At 36.5% G+C, this 24,690-nt stretch overlaps 1 protein-coding gene across 1 annotated transcript in view; it reads right to left on the bottom strand.

Moving 5' to 3' along the window:
• kibra (WW and C2 domain containing protein kibra) overlaps positions 1 to 24,690 on the bottom strand; it is a 402,614-nt gene that overhangs the window by 198,441 nt on the left and 179,483 nt on the right. Inside the window, exon 3 of the mRNA XM_069826453.1 lies at positions 16,716 to 16,810. Coding sequence (XP_069682554.1) covers positions 16,716 to 16,810 — 95 coding nt within the window. The remainder of the gene's footprint in view (positions 1 to 16,715; positions 16,811 to 24,690) is intronic.

The following is a 24,690-nucleotide window of genomic DNA, read 5'->3' as shown; positions in this document are numbered from 1 at the left end:
ATTTTTTCTAAATACTCCACAGTTATCTTTGTCTCCTGTCAGTGACAATCACTTTGAAAGCAGATAAACTTCTTCCTACTGAAACAGATGTGAGATGAGCAAATTTTAAATTAGCTAATATAGAAACATACCTACTGGAACATATACATTTTCCTCCAATGACTTTTGATACTTTTTTCAACAGTGAAAATCCTACGTTCTTATTTAGTACCTATTAAACTTACTTTTAACTTTTTCCCCAGTTTCACCCAAAGCACAATATTATGTTCACCTGGACATCCTTTACTATTGCTATTTGGCACAAAGGAATTGTTTTGTTTGTTTGTTTTTTTTTTTACGTTCTAATTATGCAATGTTTGCAGGTATGAATGAGAAGTTTGATATTAATGTACCAGTAGGCAATATCTCTTTTCACTGACGGGCAGGGTTGCCAGGTTTTAGATCTACCAAGGGGGGACATTCTTTCTCTATCATAATATAGGGTACAGTACTTGCGTTTTGTCTTAAAGAAAGAATGATATGAATATGGGCAGAGTTGACATTATCATGACTACAAAAAAGAAAAGGAATAAAAAATAGCCCTTTATAAACAGTACAAGAAACTAAAATGAATGTCAAAATTGAAATTTGAATAAAAGGAACATATTGTAGGTACAGGTTTCCAGGTACAAAACAATATTTATCTGGCTGTAGGTTACATCACGCATCTCTGGCATCTTTCCGAAGGGCTTGTGGCAATAATATATTATGCTAAATTATTAACTTAATGACTTAATAGTACTTCTGTCTCAGATTTCCCCAGCCGTTTTGTAAAGCACAAATTACAAAAATATGGCACCAGATGTGCCAAAATATTTTAATTTCAACTTTTATTAATTGATAACATTGACATAAAATTTACTGATACCTGAATTCGTATTAATTTTGTGCGTTAACATATTACTGCTCCTAATCAATAATTTAACATACCGTACAGTATAAATTTTCAGAGCTTCCTACATATTTATTATTGAACTTGCATTTTCAACAAGCTTTTTTCCATTCTCTTTGCCTTGCATTTGTGATGAACGTCTCTTTTAAAATGTTTAAAAATATCATATTCACTACCGAATTAGCTGTTACAAAATTTACACTTGCCAAAATATTTTCCGCCAAATCGGGACACCTGGCAACTCTGCTGACGGGTCATACAGACACTGTTTTCACACACGCTGCAGTATCGGATTCAGGTAGTTCTTCAATAATTGTGACCACTTCTGCCGTATTTCTATCACAAACTGTGATTACTTGGTTCGAACAAAAATATCAATGACCCGTCAATACTTTAACTATCGAAATAAAAAAGCTTAAAGTGTAGGCCTAATTGTCTTTAAAAGAATTTCATCTCAGCATAGCTCAGTCTATTATAACAGGCCTACTCATTAAAATACATTTCAACTATTGTTACATACCTGTTTGCTACAATATTATTTTTTTTTTTCATCGAAAGTGAATTGTGGAAATTCAGTTAGCCATTGCCAGATCAGCATAGATTTGCACTTCTTATCTTTCGGCATTAAAACTGCACGGGATAACGTTCTACCACTTAAAACTTCTCAACATAAATACGGAGAGGGAAAGAGGAACAACTAACAGACATTCAAACTAACCGTTATAACTTACAGCATTGTTGTTGAAATTCTATTTGACGAAAATACAATGTTTCATCCATTATTGCATTTCCTGGTATTGTTAATCCATGAAAAACTGTCCTTTAATAATGCTTTCAATTTTCATGAAAAGTAAATATTAATTATTATTTTTTTCCTTTCTCCTAAAGGAACAAAATAGGCATTTCCCTAAAATCCGATGTCTGATTATGATTGATTCTGGCACAGGCACTAATGATCTTCAAATTATGCACGAAAAAAAAAAGCAGGAAATATGCAGGAAAAGGAAAAAAAATGATTAATTATATTGCATTTTTATGTTATCTACACCTTATATTAAAGTTACAGAAAATTTTCCGGCCACACTTCAGTAAAACTAAACCAAAGATATTTCAGTTCTTATAAACCTGCTGGTTACACAATATGTACAGCCTAGTGCTTTAGATTCTTTACTGTCATGTTTAGGGCCAGGAAGTTCATGCATTTGCATATTGGCTGTAATCAATTGGTGATTATCTTCATGAATCATCAACATTCAAACTTATCAAACCAAATTTTATGTTGCATACATTTGCATATTTTGGACTTTTTATTTAGGGTCTTACTAATAAACCGTGCATAGTTTTTATACGAGACTTACGCAGAGTTGAGACAGAAAACTTTACTAATAAACCATGCATAAGCAATGGATGTATAAAACAGGCTGTAACTATACAATGGGAATTGCTTTGCAGTAGTTATATACACGAAACCCCTTGTTTAAGCGTTATATATAAAGGGAAATGGCCGCCCCTCTAACAGCTGTTCGTATCGACTGTCATTTTGTGATGATGCCTTGTAACCACAGAAGAACAAACGAAAGAGCACAGAATAATTAGAATAACATTGCTGTAGCTTGTACTCTTTGACCAAAATATAGTGTGGTAATCGATTAGAGCCAGTTGTACTATCGATACTTAAGACTCCACACTAGAGCGCTCTACCGGATGCAATAGAGAACTTCAGATATTCTATTACCTTTCGTAACGAAGTAATGACGAAAGTATGACGTAGCTGTGTAACAGTTATACTGTTATACACGACGTATGTAGTGATTTAGTAAGGAATTTACACACGACTTATAAACGAGCTACTCATTGTATAAGTATAAGACAGTTAAACGTCTGTATATAGAGTTTTTATTAGTAAGACAGTTAATGTATAATATTTCATATATTTATATTATTGTGGCATATTTTCGCGTTTAAGCTCATTAAAGCTCCTTTTATGTTGCATAAAAATGCATAATTTGGACTTTTTAAATAAAAGTAACATGTATCGAATATGTATCGAATATGAATGAGGTCTCGCCCACCTCATTGCATATTACATGACTCGTGTGAACTAGTCGGTTTGTTTTATTACCATTAAGTACGAGAAAAATTCGTACCGGCACCAGGAATCGAACCCAGGACCTCTCAGCTGTGCGCGCTGAGTGCTCTTAACCAACTGAGCACTCAGCGCGCACAGCTGAGAGGTCCTGGGTTCGATTCCCGGTGCCGGTACGAATTTTTCTCTTACTTAATGGTAATAAAACAAACCGACTAGTTCACACTAGTCATGTAATATGCAATGAGGTGGGCGAGACCTCATTCATATTCGATACATATATAATGTTAACAGTTTTCAGAAACTGTTGTTGAATATGGCCATAAAGTCATTTAATATGCGCTCCTGTATATATATGACGTGTATCGTCTTAAATGCAGGTAGTAAGGCCGTAACATAATACTACGAGAGGAGTTCGGCCGGCGTCATGGATCGTGTCCCGGCATAGCTCAGTTGGTTAAGAGCACTCAGCACGCACAGCTGAGAGGTCCTGGGTTCGATTCCCGGTGCCGGTACGAATTTTTCTCGTACTTAATGGTAATAAAAGTAACATATTCTATTTTTTTAAACTGGTATTGAATGAAATTATCATAATTATTTTTACCAGAAAATTATTGAAAGTTTCGCGGCACATCTAGTGAATCTCACGGCACATTAGTATGCCTAAAGCAATAACGTCCTTAGAAAGGGTAGGCATATCTTTAAGTATGACGTTGCAAGTGTCTGAAGAAACAATGTCCAGTCTAAATTCCGTCCCTGGTAGTATAGAGGAAAAGCTTATGGATAAAATAAGTTACATGGTATAAAAAAATCCTGGATACGAAACAATGTGCAAAGTTAGACATAGTTTAAGCGGCGGCGGCGGTGGCGGTGGCGGTGGCGGTGGTGATGGTAATCCGAGGCACGACAGCCCATGGAGGACCATGACCGACCAGCCGGCTGCTGGCCTTACGTTCACATGCCGATGCAGAGGTGGACGATCATCCAACCAGAATGGAGGTATCGTGTGGTTAGCACGACGATCACCCCAGCCGTTATCGCTGGCTTTCGTAACCGGATTTCGCTACCTATCGTAGCTCCCCAAGTGCATCATGATGCTGGGTGGGCACCGGTTCCATACAATGGCCGAAATTTCATGAAAAAATGTCTTCCCCCATGAGGACTCGAACCAGCGTGTATTCCGTAACGCGAGTTTTAGGCAGGATACCTTAGACCATGACGCCATGGCGCGGAACAAAAGAGAAAAGTGTGGCTCCAAAAAGACGAGCGTTGAGTTAAGGTTCTTTTTATCTTCATAAAATGCGAAAAAAATAGAAAATAAAAACTATTCCATCCGTTTCAACACAGAAAATACTTCAACAATACGATTATTATCGATGTTATAATTAATCCGTGGTAAAATGCGAAATATAACGTTTTCATCACGAATTATTTTCAGAATAAATGTGAAATTCTGTGGTCTTTTTCCATATTATTCGCCGAGAATATACGAATGCAGAAGCCGAGAAAAAATGACATACAAAAAGACAGAAACACAGATAACTGGGCAAGTTGTCATATGCATTATGTATATACGTATATGTAGTTTCTGCCAATTCTTCCCTTTTTTTTTTTGCCCTCCTCTTAATCTCCGCATATGATCCATATATCTTAATGTCATCTACCATCTGATATCTTCTACTACCCCGAAGTCCTCTCATTCACAATTCTTTCCAGTGCATCCCTCAATGGGCAGTTTCTTATCAGCCAGTAACTCAACCAATTCCTTTTTCTCTTCCTACCACTTTCTGCATCATTCTTCCTTCACCTATTCTTTCTTATTCTCTCCATTTCACACGTCCCATACTTCTCCAGATCCACATTTCAAATGTTTCTAATCGCTTTTCTTCACTTCGTCGTAATGTCCATTATGTATGTATGCATATACACTACTGTGCAAAAGTCTTAGGCACCCGATGTAATATGTTTATATTGTGTTCTAGTTCCTAGAATTGAGAATGAAAGTGGTCTAAAACAAGTTAGAATGAAGTCTTACTGGTGAAATAAGTACAACAATTCGTCTCCGTCATCAAAACCAAGCTTAATGTAAAACCATGGAAACACCACATTCCTTTATAGACCCATGACACAACTCTCGCTCGGGTATATTGAGTGCTGTATTTACAAATTGCGTATAAACAGAACAAGTTGTAGTCAATGCTGTGTACTAGATGAAATGAATGTGTTTCTTTAAGAATAGAACAATGGTGAAGTTAGTAATAGACTGAGTCTCTTCTTAGCAGGTTTAACAAGAAAAAAAGCAGTTATGGTAAATATTTCAGTTGAAATGACATACAAAATTTGCTTTTTGAGTGAGCAGTACCATTGTCAAGGAAGTATTGCACGACAAACTGGTGTATCGCGTTGCGTAGTATAGGAGATTCTAAGGGAAAAGCTACAGTTAGGGACAGTAGATGATCGAAAGCGGACTGGCAGGCCCAAGAAATTGACTGCAAGGGATGAACAATATCTGAAAGTGACAGCCCTGAGAAGTAGAGCAGCTTCAAGTGCACAGCTGGCAGCAGAACTTTCTGAAAACAGTAATACTAAAGTACATGCATCTATAGTATGACGGTCACATCAAAAATGGTCTTCATGGACGTGTTACTGCAAAAAAAAACCTTTCTTACGGAAGGGTAATAGGACAAAGCGATTATCATTCGCAAGAGAACACAAACTATAGGGAGCCAATAATGGAAATAAGTCCTTTGGAGCGACGAATCAAAATTTGAAATCTTCGGAAGTCATCGAAGGTAGTATGTCAGGCGGAGGAAAGGAGAACGATTAAAGGAGGCATGTCTGCAACCAACTATGAAACACGGGGGTGGTAGTGTGGAAATATGGAGTTAATGGAGTGAGTGATTTAATAAGAATTGAAGGTAAGCTGACAGCTGTTAAATACAAACAAATATTGATTCATCATGCAATGCCATCAGGTTTGCGATTAATTGGAAGAGATTTTGTCTTTCAAAAGGAAAATGATCCGAAGCACACAGAAAATATAGTGAAAACCTACTTGCAGGAAAAACAAGGTAGAGGAGATGTTCAACTGTTGGACTGGCCTTCTCATAATCCAGATTTAAATATATCGAGTGTCTTTGGGATTATCTGGGCAAAGAGAAGGTAAAAAAGCAGCCAAAGTCTGCAGCTACATTGTGGCAGGAGGAAGAATATTCCTGCCACAGTTCTCCAGAAATTGCAAGAAAGTATACCTAAGAGAATTCGAGAGATACTGTTGTCTAAAGGCGGTCACACATCATATTAGTGTCAAGAACCTACTCAGTGGCTCTTGTGTGTGATATTACTTTTTTCTGTGTTTTCTAAATACTTTGGTAATAAATACTTTATTTTTTATGTTTTTTTTTCTTTTTTTTTTTTACAATTTTTATTACCTGCCTAAGACTTTTGCACAGTAGCGTATGTATGCATGCAACGGCGCACCCAGGAATTTCTCTTGGGGTGGTCCAATAAAAAGGATGATAAGTTACATACGTACATGCACACAGACACACACACATACACAAACATATATATTCGTCTTCTTCTTCTTCTTCTTCTACAAAACGAAGTCCAGTCTTCTTGACTTTCTTTTTTGTTTGTTAACATCTTTGAAAAGAGAATCTACATGTAACTAATAATAATAATAATGGAGTTAGGTTAGTCAACTCTGCCACATCAAAAAATTTAATTGTCAAAAGTACAACATTCCCCCATAAGGATATACATAAATATACTTGGACTTCTCCAGATGGATTGACACATAACCAGATAGATCACATCTTGATAGATAAAAGAAGACATACTAGTATAGTATACATTCGAACCTTCAGGGGGGGCAGACTGTAATTCTGACCATTATTTTGTAATTGGAGAACTAAGAGAAAGACTATCAGTAGCCAAGCGAGTAGAGCAACAAGTTATATTAGAAGATTCAATATTCCGAAATTAAAGGACGAGGAAACTAAGCAAAATTATCAGGTCGAAATTTCAAATAGGTTTGCTGTATTACCAAGTTCCGACGAAGTTGAGGAAGAGTTAGATGTTAATAGCGTGTGGGAAAATTTCCGAGATAATATCAAAATTGCAGCTGAACAGAGCATAGGTTATCATGAAACTAAGAAAAAGAAACCGTGGTTTGATGAAGATTGTTGTATGGTATTAGAAAGAAGGAAACAGGCAAAATTGAAATTCTTACAGGATCCAGTTGAGGCGAATAGAAATAATTATATCAATAAAAGACGGGAAGCAAATCGTAGGGGAGCTGGAGGTAAGCCCGGTCAGTTGGGAATGCCGGTCACCTCTTTATCTCCAAAACAATAATTCGATTTTGTCTTCCAACTGGTGCTGCACTTTTGGAAGGATGACATTAACTATGTGCAAGACTCTTTTTGTAGTAGTTAAAGCCCAACTGTTACGAGGAGTACTTGTATGTTGTCATTGATATTCTTGTAAATCAAAAGGAACTTCAGGCTGCTGCTGTAAGTAATTAATCTTGTTTTATTTAATACTTTCACACTAGGAATATACCCATACATGTTGCTAGTCAATGAGTAGCAGTTTGATATTGGTACCTACATTCATTAATTTATGGTTGCATTTTTACAAACTGTCTGCAATGAAGGCAATACCGGTCAACTGACCGCCATTACCTTCACTATACCGGCATTACCTTCGCGTGAATATCTTTCGAAATGCATCTTATGCATTATGTCAAGTGATATAGTTTCAATCTTAATAGTTCATGCGTTTAATATTACTTATTTATTTTTATTAATTATTTATTCATTAGTTAATTAATTAATTATGTATCTGTGTATCTAGTCGTCTATTTATTTATTTTCGCATTTCCTTGAGATGGTTAGCAAATACAGGCGTAAGACAAACCGAGGCAGCTTGACAGCAGAAGATCTTCACAGAGCCCTAAGAGCTATACAGGCTGGAAAGTCCATTAGGTCAATGTCGAAGTCTACTGGAATCTCCTTCAGCACACTTTAGGAGAGGGTAAGTAAACAGAACTATAATGATCCTAAATTAGTAAAAAAAAGTGAATTTTTACTCCTGACCAAGAAGCAGAGATGTGCAACCAGTTGCAGTTTTGGCAAATTCCTTCTATGGTCTTACGCCAAACGATGTAAAGCATGCAGCCTTTGAGTTTACTAAGCAAATAAAATAGAACATGAACATACATTCTCCAAAGAAACAAAAATGGTAGGACGTTATTGGCTTGAAGGTTTCCTGAAGCGAAACCTTTCTTTGTCTTTGAGAAAATCAGAGGCAGTAAGTATTAACCTCATTAAAGGTTTCAATAAGGAAGAAGTTCGAAATTTTACACTAAACTTGAGGATGTTTTTTCTAAAATATGGATTCTCGGCATCACATGTCTACAATGTAGACGAAAGAGGGATTGGAACCTGAAACTATTTTGGCACCCAAGGGCCAAAAACGAGTAGGAGCAGCTACAAGTGCAGATCGTGGCACACGCCACTGTGATGTGTGCCATGAGTGCTGCTGGGAACTATATTTGCCCGATGTTTATATTTGGTCGGAAAGGAATGTGTCCGACTCTTGAAAAAAGCGCATCTCCTGATGCACTGTACAGCTGTTCCAAAAATGGATGGTCCAATGAACTTTTCTTGAAGTGGTTGGAACATTTTGCTCATCACTCCCGTCCTACTTCAGAAAACCCTAACCTTCTGATCCTTGACAACCATTACTCACATTGCACCTTAGAGGCATATGAATTCTGCAGTGTAAAAAGTACTGTTATGGTTTCATTGTCACCCTACACTTCTCAGAGAACCCAGTCACTTGATGTGACATTCTTTGGAGCTCTCAAGACGGCATTTAATAAGGTGTGTGACATCTATATGAAAATGAACAAGTAAAGGTGTATCAGACCTGATGATCTTGCCAGAGTTGCAAACATAGCAAATGTTTTTTGTCAGATTTTGAAGCAACAGGAATTTTCGCTTTAATTCCCAATTTGTCTCTAGATTCTGCTCATTATAACCCTGATCTTCAACCAGCCACATCACAGAGTAATCCCTCTAATCAGTGAAATATCTGCTCATCTGATCCTGTCTCTGCTTCACCTGAGTACAATGTTGCAGTCAACCGTTTCTATAGCTGTCAATGAAACACCAGGAGAAAAGAAATAACGCAATTACATACAAATCAGTATTTCCGAAATTTTGAAAGCGGTATCAGCTGGACCTATTATATCAAACAGTAGAAGATCAGGAGGAACAAAAAAGCAGCACTCTGAAGTACTCACTTCTACACCTATGAAGAAAACGTTTGAGGCTAAAAAACAGAAGAAACTGTCGCAGAAAAAAGAAAAGAAATACGATCCTAAAAGGTCTGCTGCGAAGAGATCTGATGCAAAGAAAAAACTCCCAAAGAAGTTGTTTGAATCTTCATCAGAGGATAATGATCTAGTCATGTGTGATAACAGTGATGATGAACTGAGAGTGACAGAAAGAAGTGCTCTCTGTGCAATGATTATGGTATCAAGCTGCTGAAAGTGGGTACCTGCAGAGTGTAGTAGTGCCAAGGGGTATGAATGTGACTACTATCTTAACATGACTGATTAAATTCCGTTCAGAGACCTAAGAAAAACTTCTAACTATATCTGTAACTGAAAAAAATATAAGACTGTGTTTCATGTAACTTCCTTAAGGTGGATTTGTAGCTAATAAAATATTGTATGCAGTTATTTTGTTTTTTTTTTAATATAATTTCTAACTGTTTTGAAGAAAGACATAAGATTTTTAATTTACATATTCATTATAACATCGTTTTTATGTAATTCCATTGATTGGTACACACATTGTAACGTAGAAAATATTAAATAAATCATATAATAGGTTGTTCCCTTTAAATTCAATTGTAAATTTCATGACCGTTATTACCTTCATGTGCTGGGAATGCCAGTCAATGCAGTGGTCTTCAATTAAGGAATTTATATAAAAATTAGCAACTGTTTATAAACTGTAAATAGATGCAGTTGAAAGTGGTTAGTTCAACAGTTCTAATGCCTTCACTAAAATTCAAATTCGATTATTAGTTGTCCGATACAGTTACATTTTGCTTAGGTGACCGCCATTGCATGCATCTCCCCTACGCTTAGAAATAAAAAGAGAGCGTACTTGAAGGAAAAACTGAATGAGGTAGAAACAAATAGTAAAAATAAAAACATTACAGATTTATATAAGGGCATAAAGGAATTCAAGAATGGATATCATGCAAGGGTAAACGTGATCAAGGATGAGAATGGTGACTTGCTTGCACACTCTCATTCAATCCAGAACAGATGGAAAAACTATTTTGGGCAACTACTAAATATCGTAGGCCAAATAGAAATGATCGGGCGAAATTGAAATACAAACTCCTGAGCCATTTATACCCGAACCCACACTTTCTGAAGTCGAAATTGCGTTAGAAAATCTGAAAAATTATAAGTCTCCAGGTATCGATCAAATTCCAGCAGAATTAATACAAGAGGGTGGAAGCGCATTATCTAACGAAATTTATAAGCTTGTACTTCCTATTTGTGAAAAGGAAATTGTACCAGAACAATGGAAGGAGTCCATAATCGTAGCTATTTTTAAAAAGGGGGACAAAACCAACTGTGGTAACTTTCGGGGAATATTACTTTTGTTGACGTCGTACAAAATTTTGTCCACTATTCTTTTGAGAAGATTAACTCCATACGTAGGTGAAATTATTGGGGATCATCAGTGTGGTTTTAGGCGTAATAGATCAACTACTGATCAGATATTTTGTATTCGACAGATAATGGAGAAAAAAATGGGAGTATAAGGGTACAGTGCATCAGTTATTCATAGATTTCAAAAAGGCATATAACTCATTAAGAGAGAAGTTTTATATGATATTCTTATTGAATTTGATATTCCCAAGAAACTAGTTCGATTAATTAAAATGTCTCAGTGAGACGTACAGCAGAGTCCATATAGGTCAGTTTCTGTCAGATCCGTTTCCAATTCACTGTGGGCTAAAGCAAGGAGATGCACTATCACCTTTACTTTTTAACTTTGCTCTAAAGTATGCCATTAGGAAAGTCTAGGATAACAGAAGGGTTTGGAATTGAACGGGTTATATCAGCTGCTTGTCTATGCAGATGACGTGAATATGTTAGGAGAAAATCCACAAACGATTAGGGAAAACACGGGAATTTTACTTGAAGCAAGTAAAGAGATAGGTTTGGAAGTAAATCGCGAAAAGATTAAGTATATGATTATGTCTCGTGAAGAGAATATTGTACGAAATAGAAACATAAAAATTGGGAATTTATCTTTTGAAGAGATGGGAAAATTCAAATATCTGGGAGCAACAGTAACTAATATAAATGATACCCGGGAGAAAATTAAACACAGAATAAATATGGGAAATGCCTGTTATTATTCGGTGGAGAACTTTTATCATTCAGTCTGCTGTCAAAATATCTGAAAGTTAGAATTTATAAAACAGCTACATTACCGGTTGTTCTTTCTGGTTGTGAAACTTGGACTCTCACTTTGAGAGAGGAACATAGGTTAAGGGTGTTTGAGAATAAGGTGCTTAGGAAAATATTTGGGGCTAAGAGGGATGAAGTTACAGGAGAGTGGAGAAAATCACACAACACAGAACTGCACGCATTGTATTCTTCACCTGACATAATTAGGAACATTAAATCCAGACGTTTGAGATGGGCAGGGCATGTAGCACGTATGGGCGAATCCAGAAATGCATATAGTGTTAGTTGGAAGGCCGGAGGGAAAAAGACCTTTGGGGAGGCCGAGACGTAGATGGGAAGATAATATTAAAATGGATTTGAGGGAGGTGGGATATGATGATAGAGACTGGATTAATCTTGCTCAGGATAGGGACCAATGACGGGCTTATGTAAGGGCGGCAATGAACCTCCGGGTTCCTTAAAAGCCAGTAAGTAGTAAGTAACATCTTGTGGAGAACTGTGATATCACGATGGATGTGAAATAAAAGTGTTATGTATATATACATGGATCATTTCGGTGAAATTATAGATAACGGAATTATATGCTATCAATGCTTAAAAATTCAGTAAAAATGTTACAACTTATCACTTTGAGGGAGTCCGGACCCGATGCATGCATATTATATATTCCGAATGTAATGCGCTCTTAGTGAGGAAAGCGCTTTCTTTCCTTTTCTATGGTGAGCAACCCCACCACTGTGCCTGCTAACCTCGTACAGCTTCCGGTTTCTGCACGACAGAGCTACTTCTTGGCAACCACACACAGCACAGTGGTTCTTACTTCAGTTTACTCATTATATCTGCATACGCTATGCACTTTCTCGTGGTAACTCGTACTACTATTGTGGCTGTAATATTCATAAACTATGCGGAAGAATATATCATTAATTAGTTTATGTATTTTGTTTATGTAAAATAAACAATTTTGGATTTCATTTAAGATACGCTACGAATTTATGTATCAACCTAACATATTTGGATGTTGCTTGTCTTATCGTTTTTTGAGTTTAATGAATTTATAACAAATACAGCTAAAATGTATATCGTCTTCCAAATATAAAAAATGTATATCTTCTTTCAAATATATGAAATGTGTATTGTTTCAAATGTAAGAAATGTATATATTGTTTCAAATGCATGTAATGTATATCTTCTTTCAAATTTATGAAATGTTTATCTTCTTTCCATTGTATGAAATGTATATCTCGTTTCAAATGTATGAAATGTTTATCTTCTTTCAAATGTATGAAATGAATATGTTAAATGTTATGTTTTATTTAACGACGCTCGCAACTGCAGAGGTTATATCAGCGTCGCCGGATGTGCCGGAATTTTGTCCCGCAGGAGTTCTTTTACATGCCAGTAAATCTACTGACATAAGCCTGTCACATTTAAGCACACTTAAATGCCATCGACCTGGCCCGGGATCGAACCCGCAACCTTGGGTATAGAAGGCCAGCGCTATACCAACTTGCCAAACAGGTCGACATGAAATGAATATCTTCTTTCAAATGTAAGAAATATATTCTATTCAAAATGAATAAAATGAACACACGTTTCTTAAAACTTGAAATCAAAACCAACCCATTTTCTTCCAGACCTTTTCGTTTCGACTGAACTTTAAAGAGGCAAAAAAACGCAATGTGTCTGTCCATTAATATTTGTAAGTTCTGCAATCAATACAGAGCTATCACAGAAACATATTGATCCTCAATATTCTTCTTCTTCTTCTTCTTCTTCCAACTTAAATTGACCCTCAATATAGACGAACAAAATCATTAAAAACTGCTGCATTGGAATGAATAAAACAGAGCCATATTTCGACAATGGGTCACCAAAAACATTTTAATGATTGTGAGACATTTTTTCTGTAATTCAAAATACGATTTCAAGGCTGGATAGAGTTTAAGTATAGGTTCTCTCTGTGGCTGGCAACAAAGAAAGCCATCTAGTTTTACTACAAAAAAAAGTTTTGAGTACTCTATTTCCACAAAGTCACAAAATTCACGTAAAGCAGATTCAGGGAATGTACATATGTAAAAGTAGGAATATATTTTCTGTGCCATACTTTCTATACAAACTGGTAGACAGTCCATCGCAGTTTGTACACTGTTCACTATATGAGTAGAATAACCTACTCATACAATTGGTTTGTTTAACTTTAAAGAACCTGAACAATACTGTATACATTTTTACCTTTTCTTGCTACTCTTCTAAAGTAGCAGTTCGTACTATCAGCACTTAATGTAGATCTAAAACTTCTTTTTCAATGCTGTATTCATTAATTTAATGTCTTCAGGATATATGAAGAGACACTATTTCTGATGTTTCGCCACACTGCACAGTGCTCAATCTAGTAGGAAAAACTCAATTTACCGACCCTTACAAAATTGACCATTTATATGTTTATAATTTGGATAAACGTCTATATGACAGCACTCTTCAAGAAAATGAAGATTGCGATAGGATGCAGTAGCATAGAGAGACCTAAGTAAGTTTACAGTTAAGCATTTCTTATTGATGGAGAAAAATTCGCTCTGGTGTCGAGGATCGAACCCGGTACCCCCTGTTCTACCTACTGGGTGCTCTAACCACTCAGCTACGCCGAAGTGCAACCCACTGCACCAGATCGAATCTTTCTCCTTTGGTTCTTTTCCCTTAGTGCCTTAGTTCATGTTCGACTTATATACTGACATATGTATGTATTAATTCAATAGTCATCAATTGAGTGACTTGGCTACCAAGACTCTTACGGTATATTATGCTCTGTTAGGTGAATAAATAATCTATGTAAAGAAGATTTTTATTTGAGCTCCTTGTGTGATGACTATTGACTTATGTCAATAGATAAGTCGAACATGGAATAAGGCACTAAGGGGAAAAGAACCAAAGGCGAAAGATTCGATTCGGTGCGGTAGGTTCAACTTCGGCGTAGCTCAGTGGTTAGAGCACCCAGTGCGTAGCGCACCAGACGTGATTTAGTGTGTGAAGTATGAATACGATGTAAAAGATATTCAAGTGCTATATCAGCGGTCATCAGCACAGTGCTAGCGTCTCTTACCCGCGGATAAGAGAGCCACTAGCGTGCATCCGTGGCTACTGGCGGGTATGCTTTCTACCTCTTCCTTCTGCACGACAGTGCATATTGCGATACACTCCTACCCGTTATCCATTTCAGCGAGTTCTGACGACCACTATGCTATATTGTATTACTTTCAAATGAATATTTTACCCACAGGTGTACTTTGGATTCACACAATGTTTATCGAATTTAAGGTAGCATGAAATAGTTAAATCACATAGAAGCGGTGCTGATAATAATAATTTGTAATTTGTTTCCACAATGGTATGTGGATTTTCGTCGAACAACCGATGTGAGTTACGGTTTTTTTTATATATCGTCACGAATGGAACTAGCTTCATCGGTGAATAGTTTTAATGGAAACTAATCGGAGATTACCAATTTTACTCACCGGCAAAATGTCCATTGTCTAGTTTAATCTCCTACAAGATGTTGCACCCATTATATATAAAAAGGATAGAAGCCATACTGATGTAATGTTCGTCATACTCTTGTCTTGAAACACCAATTCGAGCAGAAATTCTTCGTATGTTTATTATAGGATACTTTCTACAGATTGAAGAATGTCTTCTACTTCATCCCCAGTTTGTTCGTTTGCACGTTCAGAAGAAATACGACTGCTGGGAACTGTACCAGTCTCACATAGTTTGTTACAAACACTCTTGAATTTGGGTACTCTGTGGTTAGGAAACCGTCAACGGTGCCTTCCATGATCAGCTGCAGCATTTTCACCCATAAATATCATATCGGCATATTCAGCATGTGTAATGAGGTCCGGTATTGTTAAAACATTTAATTATAATATCGTAACACAACTGCAGTCACAAGTTATTCACAGTACTGAGTGCCTGTCATCTGTTTCAGATTTGCGCACGCATCGGATCTGTACAGACTAATTACAAACAGCTGTTTCTCTGCACCCATTATGAATAGTGCTGCCCTCAGATAATATCAGAAGACCGACACGTACTATTCCTTTGTATGTACGCAATAGAACTTAGTGATTTGTCGTTCCTTCATACCATTTACAAAGTTGTTATACATAACACTCAAACAGCTGTATTTCCAAACCCAGTCACTGGATACAGTACATGCTTATGTGAACTTTTTATACTCATCCAATCTTCAAAACCTAAAATCGCTTCTAATGTTGTCATAAAGCTATTCTATCCCCCTCTTCTCCAGGAGACATGGAGACCACGCTAGGAGTATGAGCACTATACGTGGTTACTGATGTTCTGCATTTAATTACCCAGTCACACGGCTTATAACCAGCTCTGGCGGCTCCTTGTTCACAGTACCCGCTGAAACCCGAATGAAAAAAGTGGGCCCTCCATATCAAGATTCTAATCATACTACCAACCTCACACTTTCTCATATTCACAATCACTATAAACCTTCAAGTTCTGTATATGGATACCATCCGACGGAGTACATTTCTTATTTTCATTGAATTTCTATTTTCATCTTTACGATTAATTTTTTGTCCTTTTTTTTTTTAATTTATATTTTACACTCTACGATCTAGATAACCGAAGTCTAGCCAAGATTCAAACCGGCAATCTGCATTTTAATTACATTAGTTATCTAAAGGTATTTGAACTACAGATGCTACTAAAAGCAATGCGATGACGATACAACAATAATTGAGCAAAAGGCTGTACACAAATAACTGAAATTATAAGTACTGGGACACAAGCTGTTACAAAGCCGCGTAGGTTTCACATATGGGTGGGCTTCAAGCGGGTACATGAAACATTGTCCCGGAATTATACTGAAGAGCTTCAATGGATGTAATAGAGCCCATTCACTAAATCTCTATCTCCTAAAACCTAAAATCCCTCTTGCGTGATATGAGCAAGCAACACGTGTTTCCGAGGTAATTGCTTACATCACACTTTTCATCATTATTACTTGTTTCATCGTTATTTTGTGCAGATCTTACATGATTATATTACCGAAGAAAGAAATGCAGTCTCAGTCTCCAGCACTTCTCCACTCTTGACAATATGCACACTTCACGCTCGCACCTACAAATTGCAATAACAAGAAATATACTCACTTCCAAGACGTCTTGCGCGGTCTGCAGGTACTCCCGCAGCATTGCCTCCTGGATTGCTCGCCATTCCAAACGGGGATCCTCCAACTGCGTGCATTCTGCGTAAGAGAATTATATGTCATATCGAGAATTGTATGTCATATCAATCATTTAAATGCCCACGTTGACATTGTATCGGAGCAGTTATAAGACACAAAACAAACGTAAATTACGTATGGAATACAAACATTATAATAGCTGCAAAATTGGCTAACAGTCAAAATCATACACCTTGTATTAATATGTAACACGGTAGCTTACGTGAATTATGAAAAAAAAAAAAAAAAATTCATCTACTTCTTTATTCTACTAATGAACATCATGTCGTTACTAAAACAGAAAATAAAAATCAAAAGTAATATGGATATACTCGACATTTCCCAAACCCAAACTCACAATGAAAGTAATACACTCTCTGCACTTACAGAAAAGAACTAGAAATTTGAATACCCATAGACACTTAATACCATCTGCTGGTTGCGAGAAAATTTCTGATGCGATCTAAAATTGATTCTACAAGGTTTACTGTGTATTCGAGACTACTGTCCTATTCTTCTTTCATATCTTTACTTAAATCTTCATTATTAGAAATCAATTGTTTTCGAGTTTAAAGATTTTCGATGAAATTAATGTCTAATGGTGAGCTGAGGTTTTCATTAATTTTTCTGATAGTCATATGAACGCCATTTTTATGTTTCAAGTTATTAGCTTCGTAAAATATGAAATTTTCTTTCATCTGTAGATTTTTGCACGACTTCAAGAATCAAGTAATCACGTCGCTCCGTTATAATTTTAATAAAATGACATTTTCTCACGCTTGATACAGCCATATAGCTCCACACCACAACACTACAATCACTGTCTTTAGAAGATGGACAGAGAGTTTTTTCCAGAAACTTTCGCAAGTTTTCGATACACATAATCACAAATTACATCCATCTGCTATCTACCCCCTAAATAAATTACACTTCTTTTCTGTTTAACAGAATTCATAACCTTTTCGTACAGTTTTCTGTAAATTTCATTCAAGATGTTTCGTTTTCCCTAATGACATAGACATTCCATGTATCCACCTTTCCACGTAAGTTATTCTCGACATCCTTCAATCAGTTTTGGCACTATATTTTAATTTCGGTTCTTTAGAAATTGGTCTTATAATTCACTTTACATCCTCACAGTAAATGTTTTGTAACTACCCCTTGCTTCGCTAATGAGTCAGTTTTCTTGTTTATAAGATTCAATAATGTGTTTTAACAGTTACATGACTTTTCTCTATGATTTAGACTATTTTCCTTAACAGAATTCTCCTCCCTCAAATGACTTATCTATCGCTGATCTACGTTTTTGCATTGTTAAATGAGGACCCTTTGCAATGTTTGAGACAGACTGCATAATTCTGACTGAAGTACGTACCCGTAATTGAAGTCCGAACCAACATAATTACTTTAATAAAGGAAAGCATTTAGGATGTTTACTCAATTTTCAGGGTATTGTTTTAACTGTTAGCTACTGTGCATATACATAAAGGAAAAACAGGTTAATCGTTGTACCCTATCAAGTAAATATACTCATTCCAAACTATTCTGTAATACAATATCCATGTGCAATTGGGTTCAAAATGAATGGGCCTATACTTGGTAGCTGAAATGTAAAGTTTTTAAGTCAGGTTCATATGAGTAAACTCATTGCGTTCGAAGGCAATGCTTTGATGTTTGTTCCGGTTGATTCTTTGATTGTGATCAGTAGAGAGCGGATTTTTATGTGCCAAAAAAATGTAAATATATTTATTTTTATGTGTTAAAAAGTACAAAAATATTTGAAAAAAAAAAAAAATATATATATATTTTAAATATGACAAAAATACCTTACTTAGCTTGAAAAAAAAATGTTACTAGGTACTCACCAACCACACTTAAGTATCAGTGTTGCTAGTAGTTGGCCGAGAATTGCAGTGAACAACAAACGTCATCTCCAAATTCTACAATCACAAATTCATGCCGATTATCTCTGAACGACTTTCACTGTGAAGACCATTTTTTCACATCACAGGACGTCAGACATGTATATTTAAAGAGAGGAATGTCACAAACACATACACCGTCAATTTCATCTACAGGCACCCCTCCAGTACTTGAGCAACTTTACACATTTTTTTTATATCCACGGTTTTTTCCAAACACATTCTGGAATTTGTCCCTTAGTACTTCTGAACCTGGTAGCAAATCTAGTTTAATTTCCACGGCACTAGAGCTGGGGACAGAGCGAGTAGATCCGTTGAGTTACTCGGTTATATCGGTTTATGTGCTTGGCAGCGGAGCACCGAAGTTACTCGGTTAACCGTAGCCGTTACCGGTCAGTTCAAACATTCAAACAGAGTTCACGTGTTTTACTTGATTCTAGCAGACAATGACGTAGGTACTGTTGTATTTAAATATTATCTGCTGCAGGACAAATTATTTCCTTATCCCCAAGGCGGGCTGAAAGGCCTCTAGTATTGAAGAGTTCATTCTATTATATGACCTGTCAAGTGTGCCTAATGAACACTGACAGTCTGAACATATTACTGTACATAATAATAATAATAATAATAATAATAATAATAATAATAATAATGATATTATTATTATTATTAAAGTCAAGGATAACAGAGAAAGTAATGAATTGAACGGGTTACATCAGCTCCTTGTTTATGAGGATGACGTGACTATATTAGGAGAAAATCCACAAAAAAATTAGGGAAAACACGGGAATTTTAGTTGAAGCAAGTAAAGAGAGAGGTGTGAAGGTAAATCCCGAAAAGACAAAGTATATGATTATGTCTCGTGACCAGAATATTGTACGAAATGGAAATATAAAAGATGGAAATTTATCCTTTGAAGAGCTGGAAAAATTCAAATATCTTGGAGCAACAGTAACAAATATAAATGACACTCGGGAGGAAATTAAACGCAGAATAAATATGGGAAATGCGTTTTATTATTCGGTTGAGAAGGTTTTATCATCCGGTCTGCTCTCAGAAAAGCTGAAAGTTAGAATTTATAAAACAATTATATTACCGGTTCTTCTATATGGTTGTGAAACTTGGACTCTCACTTTGAGAGAGGAACAGAGGTTAAGGGTATTTTAGAATAAGATGCTTAGGAAAATATTTGGGGCTAAGAGGGATGAAGATAGAGGACAATGGAGAGTTACATAACGCAGAACTGCATGCATTTTATTCTTCACCTGACATAATTAGGACATTAAATGCAGACGTTTAAGATGGGCAGGGCATGTAGCACGTATGGGCGAGTCTAGAAATGCATATAGAGTGTTAGTTGAGAGGCCGGAGGAAAAAGACCTTTGGGGAGGCCGAGACGTAAATGTGAGGATAATATTGAAATGTATTTGAGGGAGGTGGGATATGATTATAGAGACTGGATTTACCTTGCTCAGGATAGGACCGATTGCGGGTTTATGTGAGGGCGGCAATGAACCTCCGGGTTCCTTAAAAGCCATAAGTATTGTTGTTATTATTATTATTACTATTATTATTATCATAATATTAGTGTGTTTGATTAATATTACAATATGTTTAAAAAAAGAAGTGCATTATATTTTTCTTCTATTTGTGTTTGCTGGATTTGTGTTACCTTATCAGTCATCATTCTATTTGTATTTATTTGTACGAATTATGTTACCTAATTACTTTAATTTATCAATTTATCAATAAGATTACTCTTCACCAAAGAGAACATGTTTGTATTGAAGGCTAGTAATGTTATAAAATAAATAAGCATTATGTTTTTCAGTTTAAGATTCCACGTTTTATTGATTATTTTATCCACTTTCCGTAATAGTAAATAATTCTGTGTTATTTTTAAGTGTTTTAGGCAGCGCTTCATGGAGCCCGTTCCTTTCTATCTTCTTTTTTACTTAGCTGCAGCGTTTAACGTTTACCTCACTTGTTAATTTATTAGCTGTTAGTATTATAATAGTACATTATGCAACGAGGCTATAATGGTAGTAATTAAGACGCGAGTATGTTTGTTTATGAAACGAGCGCAAGCGAGTTTCATAATTTTCATACGAGCCTCTTAATTACCGTTATAGGCAAGTTTCATACGACTTTTTATGCTCGACCATATTTCTAACTTGAAATTATTCATAAGTATTCATGTTATGGTTATCGAAGTGAGGAGCGGAACTGACCTTCTACATTGTGAGATGTGCGCAGACGCGAAAGTATTGATTTTTTCCGAGGAACGAATGTCATTGACCTTGATATAATCTAGAGATAACATGAACATTAATCTTGATATAAGCTGGAAATTGATTTAGAATTGAAAAACGCGATGACAAATTGAATTTATTTGAATATTATTTACACTTAACGCTAATTATTATAGTAACAGAACATAACCTTCTGCGACAGTATTGGATTTCCAGCCTCCGTGACGTTTTGCTAGTTGTCTTTCGATTGCATATCCGAGAATAATCGATACTTGCGCTTTTATAATACTACAAAGGTGATTTCTCATTGGCTGAACAACTGAACTATAATGAATAGGCTACTACCAGGTGTATAATTACTACATTTCGGCATGTTCGAGCATAAATTATTTTATCAATTTTATTTCGTCTGTCATATATAACAACACTGAAAGTTAAATAGCCTTTCATACAAAATAACTCCGCAAATAGTTGTAATCATGCAAATGAAATTTGCAATCGCCATTTTGCAATGAAAAGCGCTTTTTTCTCGTCAATTGGCAAAGCGAAAGCGCTTTACTACAACGCTTTTAAAACACGCTTGGTTTCACTTTTAAAGTACGTTCTAAAATCACTCAAACCATCTAAATTTTAAATCTGCCGCCACAAATCTGTACTCAGTACTGTACTCGGTTCAACCGAGTAATGACATCACAGTAACTGCTCCGAACCGATCCGCTCCGTCCCCAGCCCTACACGGCACGCACTTCCCTGTTTCAGACACTGGTTTGTGGATATTTCGAGTTTTTTATGGTGTCTCACACAAAAAGCTTTGATTTGCAGATGGGAAAGCCAAATGGTTTTTTAAACAACCATCTTTCAGTATATCTTGAAGGATATCGATTGACGAAGCGTCGTTTTTGTCCAGCTCATTCACAACAGACGCAAAACTTTCAAAATTGTTTTCATAATATATAACGGCACTTAGCCATGTACCCCAGCATGTGACCACGGGCAAAGGAGGAAGTGGAAGATCTGGATATTTCTGTTTGAACACATCAATTCTTGAGGGTGATTTAACGAATACCTTTTCTCCATTTGATACCAACTTATCCACTTAGGGGTACAGAACTCGCATAGTTTCACATAACCTGTGTAGAGCATGGATCACACACGGTACATGTATCATTTTTGGAAAGCTCAGCTGCTTTTATAACATACGCTGTACCATCTGTAAGTAGGAGTAACACGTTGTCATACTTCACTCCGTTCGGCCATAGTAAATACATTGCTTCGTTAAATAATCTAGCTACTGTGGCATGGTTTGCTGCAGGCATTTCTTTACACGCTAGCAAAAATGAATGTTCACAAGCAGCTTTGTCATTCTTCAACACACCAACAACAACGTTTCCTACTTTTCTACCACTTGAATCGGTTGTTTCGTCAATGCTCACACACAATTTTTCACTTTCATACACTGACTGAATTTTCTGTAAAGTTTCCTCGTAACATTTTGGGAGGTAATGTTTCCTTAATGTTGATTCCTCAGGAGGTTCGATGTTGATGTATTTAGTCAGGAAATTTTTAAGTTCCATATTATTTAATTTATGGAGTGGAATACTGGCTGCAACAAATGCTCTGCATAAATCTAAGTAATATTGGGAACATTGGAAGAAGCTGGTCCAGGGTTACCCGAGAGCGCTGATCTGCACTGATTTACCACACAGTTGGCAAAATAACACTTTTCCGTCGGTAGTAAAAACGTTTTTAAATTCATCTACATATTGCTGAAGACGCGATCTTAAACTCGATTTGATTTTAGGCACCTTAAGGGGGCTAATAGACACACGTCTTAACGTAAATGTTTCCAATTACTGACTGACAATGTCGGAGAAAAACTTCCTGTAGTGACGCCACTGCATCTACACCACGCAGCTTATGCTTATGGCCCGATAACAGGGAATCACAACAAGATGTATTGCCTTACTTGATAGCCATGAGCGAGAGGCGAGAGATTTGTTTAAATTAAATAATGTTTATACCCGAACTCTTATCTGTTGTGTTTCACAAACAAAGCGTGGAATGAGATCATCTTCAGCAACAATAAATAGGGTAAGGGGGTACAATTTCGAACAGTGAACATATATTAGTATTTTGTGGGAAAAATAAGTATAAGCAATTTCTAAATTTATTGTGAATACAATGTTCAAGACCTAGTTGTCGTTCCACAACAATATAAGCAATAGAGGATGTTTACATTGTCCATAGTTGTAAATGTTTCAATAAACAAAAAACGTTCGAAAATGTACCACAGAAGTACAATTCTGAACAGGTCAGGTACAATTTCGATCAAAAGCATTTGCCACAAAAAAAGTGCTTTATCCTCTGGCACCCAGGCATACCTCGTGATACGACACGTCGCACATCTGGCATCGGATCCACTCCCCTTTCAACATGGATTCCTTTGAATAATAATTCAGTAGGCAGAGGCCACAATCGTCTTCATTTGATTTTTATTTTAGTTGGTTATTTTACGACGCTTTATCAACATCTTCGGTTATTTAGCGTCTGAATGAGATGAAGGTGATAATGCCGGTGAAATGAGTCCGGGGTCCAGCACCGAAAGTTACCCAGCATTTACTCATATTGGGTTGAGGGAAAACCCCGGAAAAAACCTCAACCAGGTAACTTGTCCCGACCGGGAATCGAACCCGGGCCACCTGGTTTCGCAGCCAGACGCGCTGACCGTTACTCCACAGGTGTGGACTCTTCATTTGATGGAGCGGGCGATGTTGCCCTTTGTTTCACTATTCTTTTGGGTGCAGTTTTATTCTTTTCTTTAGGCCGAGTATTAACTGCAGAGGATTTCTTAGATCGTATCTCGTTGATATGCTCTTGCGAAGAAAGATGGAGTGACGTGAGCAGTTTTCTTTGATGTAAAGAAGCTTTTTTTCTCGGGTGAGTTAAGAATGGCACTAACTGCATTTTCTGGAGAATCGGAAGGACCATTTTGCGAATTTTCTGAGGGACTCTGACTGGCCACGGCCAAATCAAAATAAGCACGTTTAACTTAAGACCTAACTCTCTATTTGCTAAGTACAGGAGCCTATCCACCAAAGCCTTTTCCATGTCTCCAGACAGTACCGTGGGATGTTCAATCTTCTCTGTAACACGTGGAGTAAGACCAATCTGTTTTTCCTTTTTCTTGTTTACTCTATCGTGTAGAGTGCTCAGTGGAAGGTGATCCAACGCGGAAGCTCCTTTCAATGAAATATCTGCTGAAATTACACTTTTGATTGTCTTTTCCATAGCATTAGAATCCCATTTCAGACCCTTTTCCTTTTTTGTTTTCCTTCGTGGCATCTAAAATGCCAACAAATAGAAATGATGTAGTTAGAACGGTTACAAACAACTGTTCGAAATTGTACTCTTAGCGTTCAGAATTGTACCTGAATAATGTTCGAAATTGTACTTCAGCTATCCTTGAGAAATGATTAAATAGTTCTCTAAACTGTTCATAAATAGCATTGGTATGACGGTAACATGTGTAACGAAAACTACAGAACAGGTTGGAATAAGATATAAACCAATATTTCATCATTGTAATACAATACCACAATGGAAACTACGAGCAATTTTATAACAGAACATATTCTGCAGCCAAAGTGCTTACCTTTATTTGAAAAATGATTTATTTGTGTTATATAGTAACACTTTACAACACAGATTTTTAGGAGCCAAACTTATA

This window comes from Periplaneta americana, chromosome 5 (genome assembly GCF_040183065.1).
Source record: "Periplaneta americana isolate PAMFEO1 chromosome 5, P.americana_PAMFEO1_priV1, whole genome shotgun sequence".
In the NCBI taxonomy this organism is placed as follows: Eukaryota; Metazoa; Arthropoda; class Insecta; order Blattodea; family Blattidae; genus Periplaneta; species Periplaneta americana.
This window is presented reverse-complemented; position numbering and strand designations above follow the sequence as displayed.